Here is a 25,239-nt window from a genome sequence, read left to right on the forward strand (position 1 = left end):
AGTTACTTTCGAATCCTAATTTTTAGAAAGTAATCATAAAACTTTATTAACAAGTTCAAGATTAAAAAAATATTTATCAAGAGCTTTTAAACCATTGACGACATCCCTAAAATGGGTGTACATGTCAACAATGGTTTCACTTGGCTTCATTCAAAATAGTTTAAAATTATGCATCGAAAGATTTATTTTAGACTCTTTAACTCTATTCATGTCTTCGTGTGTGACTTTAAGTGTATACTAAATATCATATGCAGTTTCGCATATAGAAACTCAATTAAATTCATTTTTATCAAGAGCGTAAAACAAAACGTTTATCGTTTTAGCATTCAAGAGAAAAGTCTTCATTTGTAAATTATTTCATTCATTCATTGGTTTGGAAGACTTCTCAAAACTGCTTTCAACAATGTTCCACAACTCAAAATCCATAGAAATTAAAAAAATTCTCATTCTAGTTTTCCAATACGTGTAATCCATCTCATTGAATATAGGAGGACGAGTGATAGAAAGACCCTCTTGATTGCTAGTAAAAGCTATTTCTCTTATGTGTTAAACTAAACGAGAAAAACTTTGGCTCTGATACCAACTGTTATGACCAAAATTAGCACTAAGAATGGGAGGTGAATTAGTGCTATCATAAAATCATGTCGATTTGGAAATCTTCATTCAATAAAATTATATCGAAAAAGAGTTTAACTTGAAACATTCGTAAAGTAGTGAGCAAGTAAATTACTTAGTAGTGACTTATATCCACTCTTGATTTCTCTTCACTTGAGGCTACCAACTTCCACTATCGATCTTCTTTCAATGAATGAAGATCAACTACCCTTACAACTCTTTCTCCTTTTTATAGGTTCTGGAAAGAACCTTTACACCCCTCTATTATAAGTATTCCCTCACACTCTCCCTTAGAACAACCTCTAAGCATATAGAGGAGGGAACTCAACTTTCTAATAGGGTTTGTAACCTCAGAATCATAAATTTTTTGTTCTACTTTCATGCTTTCTTAAGCAGGAAAGATTGGGATATTTATAGACCTCAAATGGCTTCAAAAATTAGAGTCAAAATTTAAATCCTCAAGATTTCGGGGTATTGGCGGTACCACCACTTATAGCACTAATATTGGGCGATACCATCCCAGTCTAACGGTGCCACTGCCTGGCCCTTTTATGGGTGACCGAATAGGCCTTCCACTTTTATGGTCACAATGGGCCTTCCACTTTTATGGGTGACCATAAAAGTGGAAGGCCATCGTCTAGTCTGGCGATGCCATCACCTGGCCCTTTTATGGGTGACCGAATGACCATTTTATGGGTGACCGAATAGGCCTTCCACTTGGCCCAACATAGCCCCAACTCAGGCCTAATTGGCTCTTAATTGAATTATCATTGTTCTCCCCAAAACTGACTTAATTAAACCTAAACTAACTCGATCTAAACACATGATTACAAGCATGAATCCTATGTTGTTCAGCATGTCATTGGTTCATATGGTGCTTCGTCTGATCCTTCAGTGCATCGTCCTCTCCTTCGACGTATTACCCAATCAACATGTTGACTTCGCAACTTTTATTCTCCATAGTGCAATGTTCGATCCTTCGGCCCGATGCCCAAACTCACGACACAAAGTTTATTAATCATAGGTGCCCTACAAGCCAATCACGTGAGTGATGGCACGTATGACTTGACATGTAGTTTTTTTGCTTATTATATTTTTAATATTTTATCATTTTATATTACTTGTTGCTTGAATATATTGTGATATCCATGGACCTGTGCAATGGGAATCAGATCGTGATGAGATCATGATAATGAGATCGATTCGCCTTAAAACGCATATCCTAAATAATTTCGGTCATAGGTTACTCGAAAGGGACATCGAGATAGCCAAATAGACCAGTGTGCTGTGTATCCATCCATATAATAGATGCAGCTAGTCTTATAGCTGCTCGTATGGGAACACTAGAGATATAGTATAGGTGCTCATTGGGGAATGAGTTCACTGATTGATCTGCCTACGGAATACTAGATAGTTGATGATGCCTTATTGTCAAATAGTGATTTCGTAGTCCTAGTGGTGTATCTGATCCTTAGACTTGAGACACCAAGAATGTCTTGTATTAGTACTCCATTTTTTTATAATGGACTTATAGGTCTAGATGTTCCAAATCTAGTACAACCAGTCAATGGGAGTGGTAGCCAACCTTACGAGGACTATTGAATGTCGATAGAAGATCATCCACTCTCAATGTCATAAGAGGAATATCCTATATGTTTTTACTCAGACAAATCCTTAGCTATAGTCATTTAGGTTGAGAAAGAAAGAGTTCTCCGGTAGAATCCGATTAGAGCGAGACTCGAGTAAAAACCATATGGGTCTGACAACACCATGCCCGGTATATGATCTTTAGGATATTAGATAGATGATGGACTATAAGTATATGGTAACTGGGGATAGACAAGTCCAATAGATTGGATTCTCCTATATCGTTTGGGAACTACAGCGTAATGGCCTAGTACGTTCGTAGTTGATGAATCGAGTGAATTATTATAAAGATAATAATTCACTAAGACAGAAGGAGTTTTAATAGATTTGACTCATAACTAGCTCGATATTGGGCCTAGAGAGTCACACATATGGTAGGTGTTGCGATGAGTAGAGGTTCGGGTGTGAGATATCCGTCGGAGCCCCTATCTTATTGGATATCCAATAATCCCCTGAATTATTGGATCATATAGATGAGATTTAATAAGAGCCAATGAGAGATTATTAGATAGAGATCTACTAATATAAGAGGCTTGGATAGTTGGATGGAGATCCAGTACCCAATAGGGTAAGATCCATTAGGGTTAAGTTGATAGGGGACTTCTATAAATAGGAGGAAACCAATGGTTCATAAGCTAGAGCTTTTTGGGTTGTCTCTCATATTCTCCTCCTCTTCTCCTCCTTAGATAGCAAGCTTAGAGTTTTGAGGAGCATTATCGCAAACCTGCTGTGTGGATCACCGCTAGAGAGGATGACACTTGATCTCATTCACCCTCTCCTAGAGATATGCAGGGATTCAGGGATATACAATCTCCTTATGTAACATAATCTTTCATATACGTAGTTTTAAGTTTCACGATTTTTGTACACCAATCTTCGCACGACGACAAACATATCTTTGGAAAATTAGGGATTTTGTTGTTAATGTTCTTTCGCTGTGCATGTGATGTCGCCCCTAGATTTCCTAACAAAGTCCTGTCGACACGTCGATCGATTCTCCGGCTCGACGTCTAATCTTCTACATGTTCCATTTCAGCTCAACCTCTGATTCTACTATTTTAATCGATTTATTTTTTCCTGATTAAAGCCAGTCTTGCGTCATTTAAACGCACAATAGATTGTAACTCGTCAATTAATTTCATCATCAAAATATGAGATTCAACAAATACAACTCCTACTACACTCCTCAAGGCCTAGCAACATGCTAAACTCGTTGTGCACTTTAACTTTCTATGGATGTATCATTTTCATGTTGAAGAGAAAGTTTCAATGCTCTATAGCATCGAGTTTCAATCACCTTAGGATGGCCATGAACATTCTATCATTCGTATACAAGCCCTTGTATGACTACCGAATTCTTCAAGTTAGTACTTGTCCTCACCTTTGTGAGCTTTATATAACTCTTTCGATCGCTGAACAATCCATTCCACTTTGCATGGTCTCATCCTTTACCAATTGCCTCGCTTGCCTTGAGCACCATCAAGTATGATTGCCAACGTCGAGTCGTAGCTCGAACTCAACCATCCCAACCTTTGTACGCTATGTATTCTTCCTGACTTACTTGTACTCGTGGTGCCTCTTACGCGAAGGGTTGGTCATTCCTCTAAATGTCAATCTCAAATGCCCACTCTTCTTAATGACTCATTTTCCCTATATCTTCAGACCTATTTCCCCCAAATGATCGTGTGTGCTGGCTGCCCTCAACACAACCCCACAAGGTCACTCACATTTGCATGCCAAGTGTTTTTATGTGTGCTTGTCTCGCTCTGATATCATATGTCATGTACTTAGCTAGTTTTGCCTAAGTCGTATGGCACCCTTGCATGTCCGTCACAAAAGTCAACCTCCCCGAAACCTTCCATGGTCCCTTGGGAGATACAAAAGAGAAAACAGGTTAGAGAAATCGCCTTATTCAGGATTCACAAGTAATCATTTCAGCAAACACTTTATAGTCAATGCAAATTACAAACAGACTTCATAAGCTCTAAATGGTCGCACAACAAAGGATCCAAAATAGTCCATTATAGATCGAAAATCCCCACAAGTACCCACATGATACAACCTTTATTTGTAAGCCTATGATAACCACCAAAAAAAAAAAAAAAAAGGGAGAGGCTGCTAAGCCTACTATCAACTTTTTACATATCGTACAAAGATATGAATATGCTTAAGCATTATATTAAACACCTCGTTTACACGTTTGTTCATGATATTAGTTTGGTACATACAGTATGTATAGGACTAGAATGAAGTATTATAACTTAAGAGGACTAGAATGAAGTATTATAACTTAAGACTACGAATACCAGAGGCTATGGAAAATGCCCGCTTCTCATGGGATTCAAACTATTTACCGAATGCATCCCCACTTTCGATAGATTATTTAGATTCGATATTAGATAGCGCATATTTATCATTTGCATGGATTTATTTTCGAGTCAATACATGAACATTAGTTTTTCACACGAGTTCATCATATTTGTTGGGAGGACCGATGGAGCCAAATGTGAAAGATTTGTTTCCATCACAAACCGGAAAGCTCACGTTTTATGAATCTTGACATCCCTTATATGTAGAGTGATAGAAACGAGAATGCATTCGATTAGAAGAAACCTAATGCCAAAGCTGTAGCTATTACTATTTTTTATGCTAAAATTCAAGGATATGTTTGGACGAGTACGTGTGATCAGATGGAAACTAAATTGATGCAAACCTTCCATATGATGAGTAAGAATTAGTACTTGGTTTAAAATAAAGCTTCTCTACTTCCTCAAGGTTTAGGGAGGCTAAGGACGCCCCGATGGAGCAATTCCACATGACGATCCTCTTTATGGTATCTTTATCTAAAATAGGATTAATTATATAAGATAGTATCTTATACAGTTAGTTATCTTTAGGATTAATCTTTATACTTACAAAATTAAAATATATAATCTTATTTTTTTCTCATGCATCTGTTAATAGAAATATTGCATGCTGTTACGTGTAAAAAATAATACTAAAATAGGATTAAAAAATAATTTTATATTATTATTATTATTTTTCTTCTGTAATTTATATGAAAGCAATAGTCAAACTAATAATTGTGTAGTAATAAACGGATGAGGAGAAAGTAAAATCATAAAAAAGAGATCCTTCTGGCGAGTATTTTATTTTCTGATAAAATCTTCGAAAACATAGAGAGAAAAAGTAGAATAATTGAATACTACTGTCTCACTTCGTTTTCCAACAAAATTTTTTTTATTTTAATTTTTTTATTTTGAACGATGAGAATAATATTATAAAATTATCTTTTTAACTCTATTTCAATATCATTTTTTACATATGGCAATACATACGATGTTTTTGTTAGCAGAATCAATAACATAAATAAAAATAATGATAAATATTTTATTTTTATAAATATAAAATTTTTATATAAATTTTGAAAGCATAAGGATCTAACCTAGTTTCAATCACCAATAACTTTCTCCAACGAGTCGGACATGAGAGGATTTCCAACTCAGCCACCAATTATCCTGTTGATGCTGATCTTTAACTTCATCATCGAATGCGAAGGAACTTTTTGCTTGATAGTGGACACGCAGTGTACGTCTGTGTTTAAACATACCAAGGGAACCAAGATCATGGGAGGGTGCGTCGGCTGCCACGCCCCCAATCCAACACCGGCTGAAGAGATAGCCATTCTCAACGCATCATGTCAGGAAGAAATATTTTTCGCCTCCAGAGGCCTCAACCATGAAGACTGTGCTCTAGTTGACTTTCTAGATGCCTCAACCATGAGCAGTTCTTGGCCTGGGCCGAAGTCTCTGCTCGGGTTGACTTTTTTGCACGGTTCAATTCCTCAAATGAGTAATTACTAGTTTTGCTTAAGAAAATAATCACCAAGATTTTATGCTCTCAATCCCAAATTGGTAGAGGATAAAAAGAAAGGAGAAACCCGCCTTGTTCGACACGTACAATTAAGCGATCTTTTGGGCACGGTCACAACTCATTAAAGGTCAGACAAGGTTGGCCTCCACTTAGCATATTTGTTTCTTGGATAGTACACGACGGGTTAGTGCCTCAGCCCACAGAATGAGTTGGAAACCAGTTGATGCCCATGTGACTCTCCCCCGCCCGCCTCCATTTACTTGCATGCCGCTGTCTCTCCTCCTTCCATTGGTTTGACAGCATGGTCTGACAGGAGAATCCGTCAAAGACAAAACCATGGACATCTCTCTCTCTCTCTCTCTCTCTCTCTCTCTCGCAGTTCTAACTCGCATTATATATCGAACCTCATAACTGTCATCTTCTCTATCAGAAGAAGCCGCCATGGCTTGCATGATTTCAGATGAGATGCTGGGGACGTTCGTACCTGTTCTGGTTTACTGGGCCTACTCCGGGCTGTACGTGCTGGTCGGATCCTTCGACAAGTACCGGCTGCACTCAAGGAAGGAGGAAGAAGCCAAGAACTCAGCCTCCAAGGGGAAGGTCGTCGTCGGCGTCCTCGTTCAGCAGGCGTTCCAAATCGCTGTCTCCCTCCTCCTCTTCACGGTAATGAACGTAAAAACCAACTTGATCTCAAATCAGGACGTGTTCGAGTGTCTTACCTTTGGCTGGATCCCAAGCAGATGGCTCCCAAAGCCGAGGCGACCACCGCGAAGCCTTCCATCTTGGTGGTGGGATTGCAGTTCGCGGTGGCGATGCTGGTTCTGGACACATGGCAGTACTTCATCCACCGATACATGCACATCAACCGGTTCTTGTACCGCCACATCCACTACAAGCACCACAGCCTCATCGTGCCCTTCGCCTACGGGGCTCTGTACAACCACCCGCTCGAGGGGTTGCTGCTAGACACGGTGGGCGGCGCCATCTCCTTCCTCGTCTCAGGGATGACGCCTCGCACCGCCATCTTCTTCTTCTCCTTCGCCACCATCAAGACCGTGGACGACCACTGCGGGCTGTGGCTTCCGGGGAACCCGCTCCATGTGTTGTTCAGCAACAACAGCGCCTACCACGACGTCCATCACCAGCTCTACGGCGGCAAGTACAACTTCTCCCAGCCATTCTTTGTGGTGTGGGATAAGATTCTGGGGACTTACATGCCGTACTCGCTGGAGAGGAGGAAGGATGGGGGGCTTGAAGCAAGACCAGCAAAAGACTAGCATTAGGGATAACATTTCTTCATACATCTTGCCTGCAGTTCATCCCACCAACCCTGTGGATGCATATATTCCATATTCTATCAAATAGATGATAACCATTAGAGCAGTTTGTTGTGGACAATAAAAGCATGAAGAAATGAGAAAGCCAACATATAATATTTCTGCAAGAGTTATTTTATGGTAAGAGAAGACTGAAATGTGCTACTCGGGTTGCCCAACCAAAACTCTCTGAGTGGAATACTTCAACACCAGATGGATGACATTATCAACACCTGCAACACAGCTCCAACAGTATTGACGTTTATGGTTGGGATTGACGAGGACCTGCCAAGAAGCTAATGAATGCAAGAGACTCTGGAAACACAGTCGTAGTTGGAAGCAGTAAACATATACTTAAAGCTAATAATGTGACAAGTTCCTCCATTGATGTCTTGTCTCTCTGTAGATTTAACTCAAGAGAACGTAAAAGAATATATATAGAAAATGAATGAAGATGAATCAGAGGATGATTTGATTGAATTCAACAAATCAACATTCCATCACTTGCTAAGATATAAGCCTCTGTTTCTTTATCAAAAAAAAAATGCAAGGGTTGTTCTACTAATTGATAGTTTCACCTTTTTTTTTTTTAATTAGACCACATAAAAGAGCAAAAGAATATTTGGGAAAACATGAAACTATGTAGTCAATTGAAGATATAATCCTCTAATTATTTCAGCAGGATTGCTAACCATATTAAAATGTTGACCTAAGTATCAGAAAAAAAATAGCCTGTAACACAATCATATCATCCATGTTCTCACCTTTAGTTATCTGACAAGCCACTAATTAAATCTCTCCTCTATAAAACCTAGAGCACATTGTGCCATATTCCCAGGTAACCACCATGAGAAGCCAAACAAAGAAGGTTTAGGAGGAAATAAGAAAACTCTAAGCACCCTAAAAGACAATATTTATCTAAAAAACAATACAAAAGAAACCACCAACACCAATAGAAGAAAATAGAATGATATACCTGATATGGGTAACTTATTTGCCAATTTGAACTCATGTTCACGTATCAAAAGAACTGAACAATATGAAGTAATCAACAAAATATTCAAGCTACAGACTAAGGTAGTATTTTTCTTGGTATTTTACCTTTGTAAAAATATGTATTCTCAACAATACTTTTCATTTGTTAGTGCAGATCCAGAAGTTCTATCTAAGAGAAAAAGGCTCGTAAAAGAGAATACAAATATATCTCAGAGCTCAAAGGAAACAAGAGCATTCAAGTTTCTTACAGCAGTTGATTTAGGCCAGTAAAGAAATGACGAAGCATGTTATAAAATTTTCAATGTAAATTATGTGCATCCTGTTAGCTAAAATACAGAAATGGTAATAAAAAATCAAACAAACAATGGCATTCAGGTTTCGATATGCCACCATCTAATCTTGCATTGCGTTTTCACAATTGATATATGAGAAATCCATGACAGTATAGCATTTCAACATAGAATGAAGAACGTAAACAAATTTAATGTGTTCAGACTGGCTCCACCAAACAGCATTTTCTCCCACCGTATAAAAGTGATTACGGACATAAAGCTGAAAATTTTATGCAAACATATAGCAAGTCACTGATCCTACAAATTAAAATAAAAGAATATTATAATAAAATAACATCATGGTCGATAAGAAACATCAAAATTTTATTGCCCAAAAATGACTTCATTCATTGTCATATGGGGGGCTACAGATCGCAATGGTGGAAACATCTACACAGTGGAAAAAAATAAAAAAGGAAAACAACTATTGGCAAATGGCATAACCAGAAAGGACATCTTTCCATCATAAAATGAAAATATAGGGCACTTTGCCCAGCATCAAAAGTACTAATTCTAAATCAAGTACTCGAAATCCTTACACAGGCGAAGCTCTATGTTATTCTGAATTAGATGCCAAAGTTGCAGAGCTGCAGGAAATCCATTTCGGTATCAACATACTTTGTCCAGAGATGCTTGTATTGGTTCAGGGCCACATCAAGCCATGGTTTCATGTTCCCATCAAAGTGTATTACAGCTGCATTTCGAATCTCATCAGGACTTACACTTGGATTATAACCAAGACCCATAACATGCCAAGTCTTATCCAGTGGCTTTGTGGTAGTGTAAAAGGTAACTAGTCCAGCTGGAAGCACAGATGCCGGGTTCCAGAGAGTTCCATCTTCATTCTGTCATAATGACAGCATCGATCCAGATGTCAAGCAACTAAAGTTTTTCTTTAAAGAATTTATAGACATTGGCTAATTGAAATAAATAAATTGAAGATCCAGGAAAACACTGAATAAATATCATTTAAACATAACAGAAGGATACTATCAAAGAGCTTAGAAAAAATTTAATGCTAAAAACATTATGAGAGGCAATAAGCAAGAGGAACCCTAAAAATGCTCAAAGGTGAAGCAAAGGAAAAGTTAGCAAAAATTTAGGACAAAAGACAAAAGGAACCTTTCTGCAATATTTAGGATTCAGGCATGGACATCTAAGTGCAACCCTTGGGTCATGGTTAGGTTGCTTGGTTTGAGCCACAAAATCAAGTGATATTCTGTTTATTTAAGTACTATGTTACTGGAATATGTCTTTTGTGATGAACAGGTTACAAACTCTAAATAATAGCTTGCATATCATCAATATATATCACAAGATGTAACCACATATTCTTTTTACCATAAATATATCTTAAGCTTTATTACATATAAAATTTATTTAGAATATCTTTTATTGTCATATCTGTGTCATATTGTACCATATTTTTTCAAGATTTTCCATATCCATGTATTCAAATGTTTTTGTATTGAATCCTACTAATATTCCATATCGGTATATCCATGCTTCATAACTGAAGCATATGAAGCCAACCTTAACATGTCACTGTGCTGTAACTACAGCCTCAACTCTAGCAGGTCATAAGAGTGTTCAGTCTGATCTAGTACAGCATTATTGTTGTAAACATCATTATAGATTTCTCATTGCTAAAACTTTAGACAAATCTTTTTTCATATTCCACATTCATGCCCTGTGGCTTCTTTCCAACATCATCAATGTAACTCTATATGGATGTTGACATGTGTCCATGCAGGCGCAGGCAGACTTGACTGTGACATCATGAAACGATAATCTAAATTGATTTCTACCTTGGACTGGTTGAAGCCAGTATACAAGAATTTTCACCGCTGGTAAAACCAAAGGATGGCATTGATGTAAAAAGATGAAATCTGAGAAGTGTGTGTTCTCTGGATGGGAACTCAATCATCAAAGGCTCATCTAAATTGCTCCCTTTCTCAGAGTGGTTGAAGTCAGTAGATAAACGAGTATTTTACCACCGGTAAAACCAATGGATAACATTGATGTTATTATACCAAATCTGAGAAAGATGTTTACAACAGATGGTAACTCAATCTTAAACAGAAACTTATCTGCTGTTATAGTAAGAAAAATAGAGGAGGAAAAAGATAAAGTGGAGTAAAAATAATAGGAAAAGAGAAAGAATCTTAAGCGTGCAGACAAAAAGAGATAATAATGCTTTAAGGCTAAAGAAATAAGCTCACTTCCACTAAAGACTCATATAAAATTTATTCATTCTCAGTTGCATACTCAGATTTAAATTTTATTGATCCCACTTTAATCCTTAAAGGCCTATCAACAACCGAAGTACCCTTTCCCTCTCAGATGAGGATATAATTTGAGCTGTTGTATGTACATAAGCACATAGATAAACTATTATTAACAAATCAAAGCAAGGATCGAAATTCCATATAAAATTACAGAAAAAGGGAAGTCTACTAACGAAATAGACAATACTTAGAGTTAACCTAAACAAACCTCAACTACATCAAGATTAACTGCTGAGATTAACAAAGCATAAGTGCAGCACAGTCACACTAGGCAGATAATAGGTTTAGTGGCACCTATACCAGATATGTAAGCTTATATTACTTCATAAAGATTATCCAAAAGCATAATTACTTCTTTTGCATTTTATGATTGTTTAAAACTTTTTAGCCTGCCAAGGGTTTGGAGGAATCCTATAGTCGTAGCTCAAGTGCAGAAAATAACAATGTGAACTGTACGATTTCATGGAGCCAATAAAATATCTGGATAGCTTTAGTATAACTTCAGAAGAAAGGGAAAGTGAGAATAAGATGTCAAATGACATGAAGGGATGTGAATTCTCCATGGATCACTCACGGACTAAGTGATACAACTACATAAATAACGTTGAGACACTTTTAGGAGAAGCAATTTTGTAAAGGAACTGTTCAGAAACATATGAAGAAGGAAAGAAGTCTCACCAGGCTCTGATACTGATGGAATCGATCGGTGCATCTCTCCCTCCTCCATGCATCGAGGTCAAAGACGTTCACGCCGTAGGCCCAAGCGCACGCCCTCGGGCTGAATTGATCCCGGACTTGAGGAATCGAGAAGTTCAAGTACCTGCTGTACCTCCTAAAACCACCGAAGCACGTTTCGACTGCCCCGTTCACCATGCCATCCAAATCGACCCGCCACAGCCCTGTTAGATCCTTCTGCACCACCACGTCGTCCTCCAAAAGCACGATTCGCCTCAGCTTAGGGTACATTTCGGGCAGGTAGAACCTCAGGTGGTCCAGCACCGACAGGTCGCGCCGCCCGCCCTCGACCATCCGGACCACCGGTGAGTAGGAGGAGTTCAAGAACCCGAACTCGGCGAGAGACCTCACCTCCACCTTGGCGCCGCGAGCCGGCGGGCGGCGAACGAACCAGACCTGCATGGCCGCCAGGTACATTGGGTCGGTGACGACATGGAAGACGTGCTTCGAGGGCTCCTCCGCGTTCTTGATGGCGGAGTTGATCACCACGGAAACGGCGATCACGTTGTCGGAGAAGATGGCGTAGTGGTAGAGGTCAGGGTCGGCGAGATCGGCCGGGGCGACTGAGGCGGCGCGGCGGTAGGTCTCGGGGTGGGCGATCCGCTCCTCCATGAGGCGCATGGCGAGGCAATGGAGGCTCTTGGGGGTGGATCCGGCGGCGATGGAGCCGGCAAGAGCGCCGAGCTTCTTGGCACGGTGGAGCTGCTCCCGGACGGCGAAGATGGTGTCACGGAGCTTCTGGATCTTGAGTTGGGTGTCGAAGGCCTCCTTGGACTCGCCAACGAGCTGGCGGGCGAGCTTGATGCGGTCCTTGGCCTCCTTCTCGAGAGGGCGGAGGGCGTCTTCGTCGTCGACAGGGGCGGCGAGGCGGGTGGAAAGGTCTGAAAGAGTTGCGGCGAGGCCCTGAAAGACGCGGAGCTGGCGGGAGGAGTCGAGCTTGAGGCGACGGGCGTAGGCGGCATAGGCGGTGGCGAGGGCGGAGTGGTCGGCGGCCTGGCGGTAGATCAGGTCGAGACGGGCGCGGAGGGGGTCGGAGGCAAGAAAGCCGCGGCGGCGGACTGCGGCAGAGGCGGTGTTGTGGGAAGGGGGAGAGGAGGAGGAGGAGGAGGAGAGGATGGCGGAGAGGGCGGCGAGGGAGAGGAGAGTGAAGACGGCGGAGGCGAAGACCTTGTAGGAGAACAAGGCGCCGAAGCCTGTGACCGGGCGGGCGGGGCGCATTCCGGCCATCACACTGTTCGATGGCGGTTTCTCCGCACCAGATCTTAGACGCGCTACGTTTGGCTCTTTGGCATTGATGAGATAGTGGCAGTGGAGATTGGGAATCGGAAGAAGTGGCGAGTGGAGTGTGAGATGGCGTTCTACCAATTATTATTGCTATTAGAACCATGTATTGTCAAATCCCATGACTTATAAAAGGGGTCTTTACAGCTGCATTCTATCATGGTCCAGAAATAGTGTCTTTATCCTCACTAATTTATATTCCTTGGTAAACTGAAATGCTTCACATATTTTTTTCTTTAACATCGGTATAAAAAAAAAAGGGTTAATTACAACTATTTTAAGTTTTAAATTTATCATCATAATATAATTTTAAGGATATATTTTTTATTTAAAAAAAATAAATGCAAAATATGATATTTATTTTAAGACATTGCCATCAATAATTAAAATAAATTTTTAGGTGCGATTTTGAACCGATCTATGAGTTTCAATTGATTATCAAATTATAATTAAATGATAAAAACTATTTAGATTTTGAGAGGGTATACATATGATGGACTTATCTCTTCACACATGAGAATTTGCAACACTGATTTCTTTATATCGATAACTTTGCCATTAGTTACCTCCTACTACTCATTAATGTACCGATGAAATCTTTAATTTGTAAGAATATATACAACAATTGTTTGATGCTATGAATCGGTTTTAAAAAGGAGTAAAATGTATTTAATAATATTGTTTCTTAAGAAAATGTGATAAGAGTGTTCCTTCGTTTGATCAAGATTCGAATTACATGTTGTGTATTATTTATTATACTGCATATAAATTTCTCCAATGAATGTGTCTGACTCATCCTCATTTCCTTTAGTCCTTCTTTAACGAATTTTACTGATTAACTATTTTATCTTGGTTATTTATCGTAATAGATCAGATCAGATCGGATCTGATCCACCCTCAACGCTTCTGTTTGCATAAGATAGATAGCAACTCAAATCTAACATTCTTATCCGTCAATGTCAGGTATAAACATCTTCTATCCATCAGAACAAAAGAAGAAGAGTTGCTTACAGCTCGTAAAAGATAGTGTAATCATTCAAACCCAGTTGAGCTTCTTTGTGTGTGTGTGAGTGAGCTTACTGCAGATGGTGGAAAACGCAATCATTCATCCTTTTCCTTTACCAGCTCTGTACAAATATATCTCTGTGACTAAATCTTTAAAGCATTAAACAAGAGAGAACCTATCCAAACCAAATCATAAAAAGAAACATAAAGAAACTCCAAAGGAAATGAAATGAAATCTTTCACTCTCTTGACGTCCCGCAAAGCCTCTCACTTGGCTACCCGAGGAGGTGCAGCTTCAGCACCGGTTGTGGATGGGATCCGACCCTCTTCGAACCCTTCGTTTGCTGGTGCTGTTGGAATCAAATGATGAAGACTTGGCTGCTGATTTCTTGCCGGCGTCGACATTGGCAAGGATGCGTCGGTTCTTCTCCGCCAGTCCACCTTCTTCACCATACCTGAGAACATGGTCGACGCTTCGCAGGCCGCAGACCATCTCTCCATCGGAAGCTAGTAACACGACGCACAGAAGAAACAGGAGGAGCTTATCGAGGTTGAAGCCGCCCATTGCCCCTCTACGTCGATGCAGAAGCTCGAGGCGATTCTCGTAAGGCAGTCCCAGCAGATCCTTCTCTTCTTCATGTACCCTATTATGCTGGTCTAAAAGCACAAATAAAGCTCGGATTCACTTCGGTCATGTACCTGCAACGCAAGCAAATCCAAGGCTGTCTTAGAAGATTCTGACAGGCATGAGTAAAGGGATTGGAACACACAATCCTTGGGAAGATAAGCATCTTTCCACAGCTTCCCTTGCCTCTCATTCCTTCCATCTCTCCCTCCCTCACTAAGCAAGTCGTTAAAGAGCGCTGTGGGGAATAGGGCCACCACCGACCCCCAGCACTTGCTTTATCCCCATCCTGTGATCTCCTCATGCCTTTACCTATCCTCTTTGAACCAGGAAGTTCCCTTATCCATGCCCAACCAAGACAGAGAGAGAGAGAGCTTCTTGTGCCGAATTCCTTTTCTTTATGCGTGCCTTTCTTTTCACTCTCTCTCTCTCTCTCTCTCTCTCTCTGTGGATTTGTTGAGCGGATAGAAATCTCTATTTCCCTTGCTGTTGATTATTAATTCTCTTTAGCTTTTTTCCCCAACTGTTCTTGAAGCATTACACCCTTCACTTTAAGAAAAACTGAGGGGCTTGCATGAAGGAAAAAAACTGGTATCCAAGGCATGCAGGAAGACCAATTCAAAAATTCCACCAATAGGTGGATTTGTGCTTTTAAATCTAGAATAAAGCAAAAGAGCAAAGCGATTACTGTTGCTGCTTTCCATGGCCACCTAGCTAAGGGTAGAACTCATCGCAATATACGCATTCATTCCATACATGTTCGTACGTATATGCGAATCTACGTTCCTGAGACCTACAAAATATACGCATACAATTCGCAATTCTTACTTGTGAGAGTCTATCCTCACCATGTATAATCAAATATGAATCAAACTCTGCGATATCTGCTTGTGCACGCGGAGGAGGAAAGGATACTACGAAATATGTTTAGCGTAGTGCGTCTATGTTCCTTCTCTTTATTTATAGAACAAAAATACTTCTTGTTTATTCTAGAGAGAAATCAGTAGTGATGATTATATGAGCAAATAAAAAACGAGAAGAAGGTAAAATAAGAAAAGAAATGAAATGATACACGGTCATCATTGATATATATATATATATATATATATATATAATTTTAAGAAAAATCCCAATTCCTCAAAGGTAATTATTATATTAGAAGTATATTAATGTCATCTAATGATGTCGACCGATTGGTCTCCACCTCAATTGGCTCGTACGAGACCGAACAGAATGCGTCAGTTCCAGGGCATTTTGATCGGCTCAACCATCCACGTGCATATCGCGTGATATTACTGTAATGTTAAGGATTCGTGTTTCAGACCACGGTAAGTTACCATGTTCCCACGGAGCACCGTTTTTCGCGCTCTCTACCAATGGCGCTCCAACGCGGACGGACCACCGGCGCTCCCGCTGCCGCCGGAGCCCAGCTCATTTGCCACAGCCGTCAGGAGCTCCGCTTCGCTCCGAGTCTTGAAGCCCCTTCACGCCGCCGTCCTCCGCCACCACCCCGACGACCTTGTCCTCTCCGTCGCCCTTGCTTGCCGCTACTCCCAACTTGGCCTCCCGCGGGCTGGCCTCTCCCTCCTCTCGCCGGCTGCTGCCGATCCTTCCCTCCTCCCGGCCGCCGATACCTTTTTCTGGAACCTCCTCGTCCGCGGTCTTGTCGAATCCGGGGCCCACGATCGCGCTCTCGCTCTCTACCGCCAGATGCGAGAGCCTCGCGGTGGCGCTCAGCCCAATAATTTTACCTTTCCCCCCGTTCTCAAGGCCTGTTCCTACCTCGGTGACTTCGAGGAAGGCGTCAAGGTCCATGACGACGCCGCGGAGCTCGGCTACGACTCCGATGTTTTCGTCCGCAACTCCCTCATTTCCATGTACGGCAAAAGTGGCGCTTTGGACACTGCGAAGAGGCTGTTTGATGAAATGCCCGATAGAAGCGTGGTCACTTGGACCGCGATGATTGGAGCCTTCGCTCAAAATGGGCATCCAGAGGACGCGCTTGCATTGTTCCGTCGAATGCTGGAGGAGCGAGTTAGGCCCAACAGAGCGACATTCTTGACAGTGATGCCATGTGTTATCAGGTGTCATGATGCTGACGACTTGCATAAGCTGATCATCAGGTACCGTCTGGAATCACAAGTGATTGTCCAGAATGCAATCATGGGCATGTACTCAAGGTGTGGAAAGATTGAACAAGCACGGAAATTGTTCGATGGGATTGCTGAGAAGGATTTGGCATCTTGGAGTTCGATGATTGAGGCTTATGCACGGGCCGATATGTTCGAGGAAGCCATGAAGCTATTTCGAAACATGAAGTTACTTGAGATTGTGCCAGACCGGGTGACACTTCTCGGTGTCACTTGTGGTTGTTCCAATTCAGCAGTAGCATCTCTAAGGCATGCACGGCTTATTCATGGCTTTGCAATTAGGAGCTTACTGATTGAGGATTTAATGGTCGAAACAGCTGTAATCGATAGCTACGTGAGACGTGGGAGTCTAAGCAGTGCTCGTAGAATATTTGATCAGATGCGAGAGAAGAATTTGGTGACCTGGAGCACTATGATATCTGGGTATGGAATGCATGGGAGGGGAGTGGAGGCGCTTGAACTATTTAACCGCATGAAGTGCTTGATGAAACCAGACCACATTACGTTTGTCTCTGTGCTCTCTGCTTGCAGCCATGCCGGCTTAATTGTTGAAGGTTGGCAGTGCTTTAATTCTATGACCACGGAGTTCGGGATTGTTGCTCGTGCTGAGCATTATGCATGCATGGTTGATCTGCTGGGACGAGCAGGACAGCTTGAAAAAGCTAGAGAATTCATTGAGAAAATGCCCATAAAACCAGATTCTAGCGTGTGGGGATCCTTGCTTGGTGCTTGCAGGATTCATCCGGATGCAAAGATCACAGAATTGGCTGCAACCTCACTGTTTGAATTGGACCCTCAGAATTCAGGCCGTTACATTCTATTGTCAAATATCTACACTTCTTTGGGGAAGATTGAAGAAGCCCATAGCATTAGAGTTCTCATGAGAAAGAGAGGGGTGAAAAAGATAGCTGGTTACACTGTCATAGAATTGAACAACAAGCTATACAAGTTTTTAGTTGGGGACTGTTCCAACCCTCAATCAGATTTGATGTATAGGGAACTCGAGAGATTGATGGACAGGATTAAAGAGGCAGGATATGTGCCAAATACCAACTTTGCATTGCATGATGTGGAGGAAGAGACGAAAGTTAAGTCGTTGTATATGCACAGTGAGAAACTTGCTATTGTTTTTGGGCTTATTAACACGGGGCCTGAAAGTACCATTCGGATCCACAAGAACCTGAGGGTTTGTGGAGATTGTCATACTGCTACCAAATTTATCTCAAAGGTCACAAAGAGGAAGATAGTCATGAGAGACTCACATAGGTTTCATCATTTTAGTGATGGGGAGTGTTCCTGTGGGGATTACTGGTGAAGAGCATCATCACTCTTTGTGGTTAACATAGCTGGCCTGGGGAGCAAAGTGCATTAGAAAATTGGTGGCAGAGCACTAAATTCACTTTGCTATCTACCCTGAGAAATTATTGGCATAGCTAATGATGTGGTTAGCTTATCTCTACTGCTTATAGGAGAGATTTTTCTACTAGTCGCACAGACACTGAAATCAATGAGAGACTTTTTTCCTTGCAAGCTATCATCGAGCAAACCACACAAGATCAACAAGTCAAATAGCAACTTGCAAAATAGATTGCAGAATGGACATCTGATCTTTAGCTTCTTTCAAGGACACAAGAAGATCATATTTTCACGTCCAATGGTAGAAGAACATCCTTCACAGAGTAGTACACCTTAGAGATTAGGCTCTGTAGTACTGTTGTAGTATTTTCTAACCAAACCAGGTGCCCAGTGTTATATCTTTATACTGTTATTTTGTCGATAACTATTGGGAAATGCTATTTGAACTGAGCTCCTAAATTAGAAGCATGGAATAGATGATGATTTGGTGAACAGATGCCTCAGCACAGTAGCCTAGGTGGTTTATTCTTGCAAGCAATTCAACAGCATGCTATTCTGTGTATCCAAGTGCCATTTAATTTGGTTGTTGGATCTTTACCAACGTGCTGGAACAAAAGAATTTATGGCTGCAGTTGGACTCAGAAGGTCTGGTGAAAGGTCACAAATTACACTTGCATGAGTTATTTCGTCTTGGTCCTCGAGCAAAGTGGATAAGTTGACAGATCTTGACCTCAAACCCAAAGAGTAATATCTTTAGAGCAGATTCTTGAATGCTGGCCTGCTGAACTTTGAAAATGTAGTGTTTATTATTCCCTACCCAGCATGGTTTGATTGCATCCTTCATGGGATTGATTTCTTTATCATAAGTAACTTGTGACAACAATTTCAATCCCAAGCAAGAGAAGAGTTTTGTATGAGTTTGCTATGACGCCTTCGTTATGGCTTGCAGATGAACTCCGGAGTTGGCCCACCGGTCGATATACCACTACAAGGGTCACAAGAGACCTGCTGCTTTCTCCATGAGAAGTTCTGCTTGCATTTTTTTTGCTGAAGCTCTGAAGCTTTTGATATAAGGTACCATCATTACGAGTTATCTAAATTTAATTTGAGCCTTAACTGTAAGCTCCTTTTTGACTTAGATCCTACTCCACGTTGTCTAAGGTAGCACAAGACTGGATTATAGGCTTCGTAGTTTGTTTTCATTAGAACAACAACAGATCATTTTGGTAGATGTCTTATATAAGATCGTTATCGGTTAATAACGAGTGCAAATGAAAAATTATAAATACTGCTGCTTCATACATATTCTGTGTTGCCTCTTATAAACTCGGCAACGATATTGAGGTTGGTGGGCAGCTCATAGTAAAACCAGAGAACATTCATTAGTTGGAATGGAATGCTCTAACAATATAAATAGGTTGGAGAAGCGGTAGTTGATTCAGTTCATGGGCATTTGGGTCCTCCTCTCTTGGTCTTCCAGTTGTTGTAGCAGGGACATTCTCCTTTGTTGCCATAGAAACCTGATGGCACGCAGAGGCACTTCATGCAGCACTTCTGGCAGAAGAACATGCATGGCTTGTGATACTGCGTCCTGGAGCACCTCCTCGTGCATTGAGATGGGCACTCTGTTCAAACGAATTTAGCACAAAGGTTAAACAACCAGCCTTCTTTTTGTGTCTATGAATTCATATGTCGTCCTTAAATGTTGTCTCTTAGAGATCTTTCTTTTGCTGTTCGAAGATTCTAATAGGTTTCACTGCTTATATATGATCAGATCATTCAGCATATTTTGTGAGACACGACGGATTGGAAAGGAAAATGAGCAACTCACGATAAGTTCGAAGGGTTCCTTGTCCATTTGAAGCCTGAAAAGAAGGTGGATAACAATACGAAAATAAGGAAATCTATTGCTACAAAAATTTGTCAAGTACCGGAGGAAGTAGCTCAGAAAACTATATGAAGCAGAAAGATGCACTAAACAATTATACCGGCATGTACTCCTCTTCAGAATGCTCAGTTGCTTTGGCTAGCACCTGCAACAGGGAAAAAATGACAAGTTATGAAAAGGTATTCTTTTTTGGATCAGACTAATTGATCTCGAAAGAGCGAGAGGAAGAAGTTTGTTACCGTCAGTGGCTTTAGCTCTCACCTTTGAACCGGAGTCAGCTATGGAAATGGCCAGGAGAGCAATGGCCACTAGGACAACAAGCTTAGCCATGGCCTTTGCGCTTCCCAGATCTAGAGATCCACAGAGGAAGAAGAAGTGCAAGGAGATGCGTTGGGAGCTTGCAGTGGCCATAAGTGGAGATGTGCTCCTATTTATAGCTTGGATGGGGCAGACAGGTGTCCGTATGAACGGATATAAAAGAAAACGAAGAAAGGGCAGCTCCCACAGCAGCACTTTCACTGAAAGCGGCAACACTATTGGCCCTGATGGAATCAATCAACAGAACTACTTGGATCCAAAAGCACAAAGTAAAAGCACCATGAACATTGTTGGAACACTGGGAGGCCTCATCAAGGGTTCCTTCAGAACCATCGACCTCGATCAAATCAGTCATCTCAATCGTTCATCAAATTAATTATTTGATGCACCTCCTTCTCCTACATGGATGAACCCAACCCCACCCATGTTCTTTCCTTCCGTAGCTGTCATCCTGCAAGAAGAGACCACTGTATCCACAGCATCCTCGTCTACATCTCTTTACCTCGGGTTCTTCAGCTCCAAGCTCTTTAATGTGGGGCACATCCACATGGATGCAGATCGTATTATTGCCCTCTGTCACACTTTGCCAGTTTCCACCCCTTCTTTTGAGCAAAATATTTCACTTGTGTGAGTGAGAGCTGTATGGCTAACATGTATCGGAATGCTGGTTAAGTTTTTATTTACCTTTTTTTTGTTCTTTCAGTAATTGTTTTCACAAAATATATTTCTCAACGCTATACTAAGATTGAAAATAGTAAAATTATACACATTATTCTTTGTCGAATCATGTATTGATGGAAGTTTGTGAGCATTTGGATCAGTCCCACGTACTGTCAGAAAACAATGCATTACAGCATGATGTTAGCCGAGGATGGACATCAAGGTTGGTGTTGAGATCTAACACACACACACACACACACACACACACACATGAAAGAGGAGAACATATTCAATCGGCAAGAAAAGTGCGTTTGGCTGTAAAAACGAGAGATGGAGGTGGGCAGGGTGGGGGAGGGACAGAGGCCACGGGCGCCCATGTGCTGCCATCGATGGATTCCAAGGTTGTTCCCGACACTCGTCAAGAGAAGCCCTTAAACGCCGCTGGCTCAGTGGCCATCTATCTCCTCGCCCTCTGTGGCCTCCACATGCACAGCAGACCTGCTGTCCCACGTTGCCCACTTCACTTCATCCTCCTCTCTGTCTTCTCCTTCATCCGCCTTCAATCATTCTGATATCAACCCAACCAACATTGCCTACCATCTAAGCCAGTTTGGGCTCGACTCCATAGGCGCCTGCGCCTACGCCTTAGCAAGCAGCAGTTTTGGGTTCTCATGGCCCTAAAAGTAGAGAGAGGCACACAATGCAAATTAGTACATGAAAGCTTTCCTCTCTCTCTCTCTCTATCGCTCTCTCTCTCTCTCTCTCTCCCTCTCCCTCTCCCCCTTTTTTTTCCAGCAATGAAATGTCAATAAATCTATAGTATTTAACAAATACCTTTCATTCATGAGGATGGTTTATGTTAAAACATATAATGGACCTTTTCTTAATAACTTAAGTTTTTGAAAGTTGTGGTGACCCAATTAAATTTTTAAGATGATGTCAAAGGAGGTTATGAGTTTCAATTGTATATGTCATGTTTAATTAAAAATATATATTGTAGATAATTTATATAGGGATCAATCGTGAATAATTCGAAAGAAAGGGATTAATGTGTAAATAAACCTAAAATTAGTGAGTGTGCATATAAAAAAAAATATAGGATTGGGCGTAGAAAATATAATTAATTCTCAAGGCCATTTTTAATGTTTTTAGAAAACAAACAAATCAATTGGTATAGTTTTATTTTTTTCCGACATAAATATATTCGTTTAATGAACTCTTATTTTTGGAATTATCATTGTCAAATATTAGGTAAAAGGCTACTTGTTCTCCATCGATTTTTGGATCAAGAAATAACAATAGCGAGGAAGTAAAATTACTGCTAATAAATTAGCTCCTAGTTGTTCATTTCTTACTAATAAGATGACATACGTGAGATGGGATTTTACATTACATTTTCAATTATAATATTATTTTTAAATATTATTTTTAATATTATAATATTATTTTTAAATAATATTATTTTTAATATTATTTTTAAATCATAGAAAACACTGTTACACATTATCAAATGAAAATATTTTTCATTCTAAAATATACACACTAAAAGCTTAGATTTTAGAATCTACTTTGATCTTACTATTAGTCAAATGAACTCATTGCTTCTATAGTGTTGGGAATGAAGAAGCAAGGAAAAAACAGAATACTACGATGTAATAAAATCATCATGTAACCACTAGATCATGATAACTATCTAGATAGATAACTATGAATCAAATCTTAACACTCTCCCTTGATTCATTCGTTCCACAATACTTCATTGTTATGACTCCACTTGTCTGAAGTACTCTTTAGATTATTTAAAGCTCCTGCACAATCACTATCAGTGAAACCAAATAATTTACATTTAAATTTTGTTTTGAACACTCATTTTAACCCAATCGCTTTCTTTTCTTTCGGTAGATCCATTAGTTCCCAAGTTTCATTCTTCTTAATTGACTTGATTGATCAATTTCTTGGAGGGGTTTCATCTGAGAAATCCGAATTTGAACTGCTATTGGGTGAGGTTGACGATGAACAGGATCTATCACTTGATTCTGCGGAGTATCTAATTTTGCTGGAGTGTCTGCTGGAATTTGCATTTGTGTTTCACCTTTATTGGTCTCCCAATTCTAACTTGCCCTTTCATCAAACATAACATTTCTATTAATAATAACTTTACCACTAACAGGGTTATATAATCGATATGCTTTCGATTGTAAAGAATAACAAATTAAAATATATTTTTTAGATTTTTCATTAAGCTTGTGATGATTTTGTGAATTCACCAAAGCATAAACAATACAACTAAAAATTCTTAAGTGTCTAACACTTGGTTTCATATCATACCAAGCCTCAAAAGGAGTTCGATTTATAATACTTTTTTCAAATGACCTGTTCAACCTTACTTCATGTGCTTGCAATGAACCTATTAGTTCATCAAATGAATATGTAGATAAATCTTTTGATTCCTCAATTGCGGTAACAACATGATCAAATTTCGGAGTTAAACATCTCAAAACTTTTACAACAATTATATGATCAAAAAAAATGTTCACCATAAGATTTCATTTGACTAACAATTACAGTCACTCGAGAAAGAAAATCTTGCACCGATTCATTGTTTTTCATGAACAAAATTTCAAACTCACGACGAAGAGTTTAAAGTTTTACCATAATCACCCTTGATGAGCCTTGAAATTCATTTTGAAGTATCAGCTTGCTTTGAGGTTGTCGCTGCTGCAATTCTTGAGAAGATCGTCTCATGTACAGCTTGTTGAATGAAGAACAATGCCTTTGAATTCTTCTTTCTATTCTCCCTCAGCTTGATTTCGTCATCTGGATCCGCATATCCATTCTCTATGAAGTCCTAAAGATCTTAAGACTTGAATAGAGTCTTCATCTTGATACTCTAAAATTCATAGCTTTTACCTAAGAAAATAGGGATAAGAGGTTGAGACATGGAATTGATGTTAAATGTCATAATGCTCAGTTCAGATTGAAACTAGGCTTTGATACCACAATTATTGGGAATGGAGAAGCAAGAAAAAAATAGAATACTACGATGCAAGTAAAAAGAAATCTTTCGACTCAAAAAAACTGATGTAGTATTCAAAAAATAAGAGGATTGATAGGAACACTTACAAGATACCAAATGCACACAGACTCTATATCTCTATCGCTTCATGAACTAGGTCCTATTTATAAGACCTAGTGATAACCACCCTATAACTACTAGATTGAGGTAGTTATTGAAACCACCCTATAACTACATCATGAAGTGGTTATTGAAATCATCATATAACTACTAGATCATGATAACTATATAGATAGATAACTATGAATCAAAGTCTTGTAATGTGTTTGTTCAAAGTAATAGTGTTTGAACTAATACCAAAAAAAAAAAAAAAAAGAATTATGATCTGATAATGCAATTATCTTCCTGAATTCCTTATGGTCTCGCTAGTTTTTGACCATAATACCTTTAATTTCTCTCCTATCATCCATGTATCCTGATCTTATTTTTCCATTCTATTTTTTTTCGAGAGAAGAGGTAAAAATTTCTATTTGTTCAATCAGAATAGATAACTCGAGAGGCTAAGCCTCCCTCTAAAAATCATTCATCCTAAACATTCTAGCAAAGTTCGTTAACCACTTGGATGGTTTGCTTCCAAAAATACTTTCTCGAGAGATACTAACTTCACTGTACAATCAAACGTTAATAATATGAGTAAAGGAACAGCATTAGTACCCAAGACCACCTACCTAATGTTGAAGGACTTAAATTCTTCTTCTGCGAGGACTTTTCTCTCTCAACTTTTAGTCTCTTACAGTGTTAAAAAGATTAGGGAGGAGAGTCGACCCAAGCCCATATACATGGCTTGATCTAGGTCGAGATGAGTTGAGGTTGGGCATATTTGTTGTTTGATTTATTATGTGTTGTTGTTTGATTCATTAGGTTTTTCATAAAAATTATTCTTGTTTGATTATTATGTATTTTTGTTTCGTTCCTTTGGTTCTTTCTTTTTTCTTTTTGGTTGTGGGTGTCAAATGTCTTCTAATTTTTTACGATCATGATCATAGAATAATTATCTCGATTATATCTTGGATAACTCATAGATAACACTTGCACGAGATCAAGAAATATATTTACGATAGTATTTGCACACCTCTAG

General features: G+C 39.8%; 4 protein-coding genes across 4 annotated transcripts; 2 read left to right on the forward strand and 2 right to left on the reverse strand.

Moving 5' to 3' along the window:
* Positions 1-6,476: 6,476 nt before the first annotated feature.
* Positions 6,477-7,579, forward strand: LOC135617523 (sphinganine C4-monooxygenase 2-like). Its single transcript, XM_065117853.1, has 2 exons — positions 6,477-6,798; positions 6,876-7,579. Exons 1-2 carry the CDS (start codon positions 6,577-6,579, stop codon positions 7,410-7,412), a joined length of 759 nt encoding a protein of 252 aa, XP_064973925.1. The 5' UTR covers positions 6,477-6,576; the 3' UTR covers positions 7,413-7,579.
* Positions 7,580-9,086: 1,507 nt separating this feature from the next.
* On the reverse strand, positions 9,087-13,163 carry LOC135617524 (probable galacturonosyltransferase 9). The gene is made up of 2 exons (XM_065117854.1): positions 11,746-13,163; positions 9,087-9,624 (listed from the first exon to the last, which is right to left on the reverse strand). Exons 1-2 carry the CDS (start codon positions 13,027-13,029, stop codon positions 9,346-9,348), a joined length of 1,563 nt encoding a protein of 520 aa, XP_064973926.1. The 5' UTR covers positions 13,030-13,163; the 3' UTR covers positions 9,087-9,345.
* A 2,888-nt stretch (positions 13,164-16,051) lies between these two features.
* Positions 16,052-18,711, forward strand: LOC103992243 (pentatricopeptide repeat-containing protein At3g26782, mitochondrial-like). Its single transcript, XM_009411879.3, has one exon. The coding sequence runs from the start codon at positions 16,052-16,054 to the stop codon at positions 18,176-18,178; it is 2,127 nt and encodes a 708-aa protein (XP_009410154.2). The 3' UTR covers positions 18,179-18,711.
* Positions 18,712-19,579: 868 nt separating this feature from the next.
* LOC135617526 (gibberellin-regulated protein 6-like) lies at positions 19,580-20,606 on the reverse strand. Its single transcript, XM_065117855.1, has 4 exons — positions 20,369-20,606; positions 20,208-20,252; positions 20,051-20,084; positions 19,580-19,844 (listed from the first exon to the last, which is right to left on the reverse strand). The coding sequence occupies exons 1-4, from the start codon at positions 20,516-20,518 to the stop codon at positions 19,663-19,665; spliced, it is 411 nt and encodes a 136-aa protein (XP_064973927.1). The 5' UTR covers positions 20,519-20,606; the 3' UTR covers positions 19,580-19,662.
* Between the last annotated feature and the right edge of the window lie 4,633 nt (positions 20,607-25,239).

Source organism: Musa acuminata, chromosome BXJ2-7, assembly GCF_036884655.1.
Source record: "Musa acuminata AAA Group cultivar baxijiao chromosome BXJ2-7, Cavendish_Baxijiao_AAA, whole genome shotgun sequence".
Taxonomy (NCBI): domain Eukaryota; kingdom Viridiplantae; phylum Streptophyta; class Magnoliopsida; order Zingiberales; family Musaceae; genus Musa; species Musa acuminata.

Coding starts and splice junctions, on each gene's coding strand:
- LOC135617523 (XM_065117853.1), top strand. CDS start 6,577: ATGGCTTGCATGATTTCAGATGAGATGCTGGGGACGTTCGTACCTGTT. Junction 6,799..6,875: donor TCTCCCTCCTCCTCTTCACG/GTAATGAACGTA, acceptor GATCCCAAGCAG/ATGGCTCCCAAAGCCGAGGC.
- LOC103992243 (XM_009411879.3), top strand. CDS start 16,052: ATGTTCCCACGGAGCACCGTTTTTCGCGCTCTCTACCAATGGCGCTCC.
- LOC135617526 (XM_065117855.1), bottom strand. CDS start 20,518: ATGGCCACTGCAAGCTCCCAACGCATCTCCTTGCACTTCTTCTTCCTC. Junction 20,085..20,207: donor CTGAAGAGGAGTACATGCCG/GTATAATTGTTT, acceptor CCTTCTTTTCAG/GCTTCAAATGGACAAGGAAC. Junction 19,845..20,050: donor AGGAACCCTTCGAACTTATC/GTGAGTTGCTCA, acceptor TCGTTTGAACAG/AGTGCCCATCTCAATGCACG.
- LOC135617524 (XM_065117854.1), bottom strand. CDS start 13,029: ATGGCCGGAATGCGCCCCGCCCGCCCGGTCACAGGCTTCGGCGCCTTG. Junction 9,625..11,745: donor TCCATCAGTATCAGAGCCTG/GTGAGACTTCTT, acceptor TCATTATGACAG/AATGAAGATGGAACTCTCTG.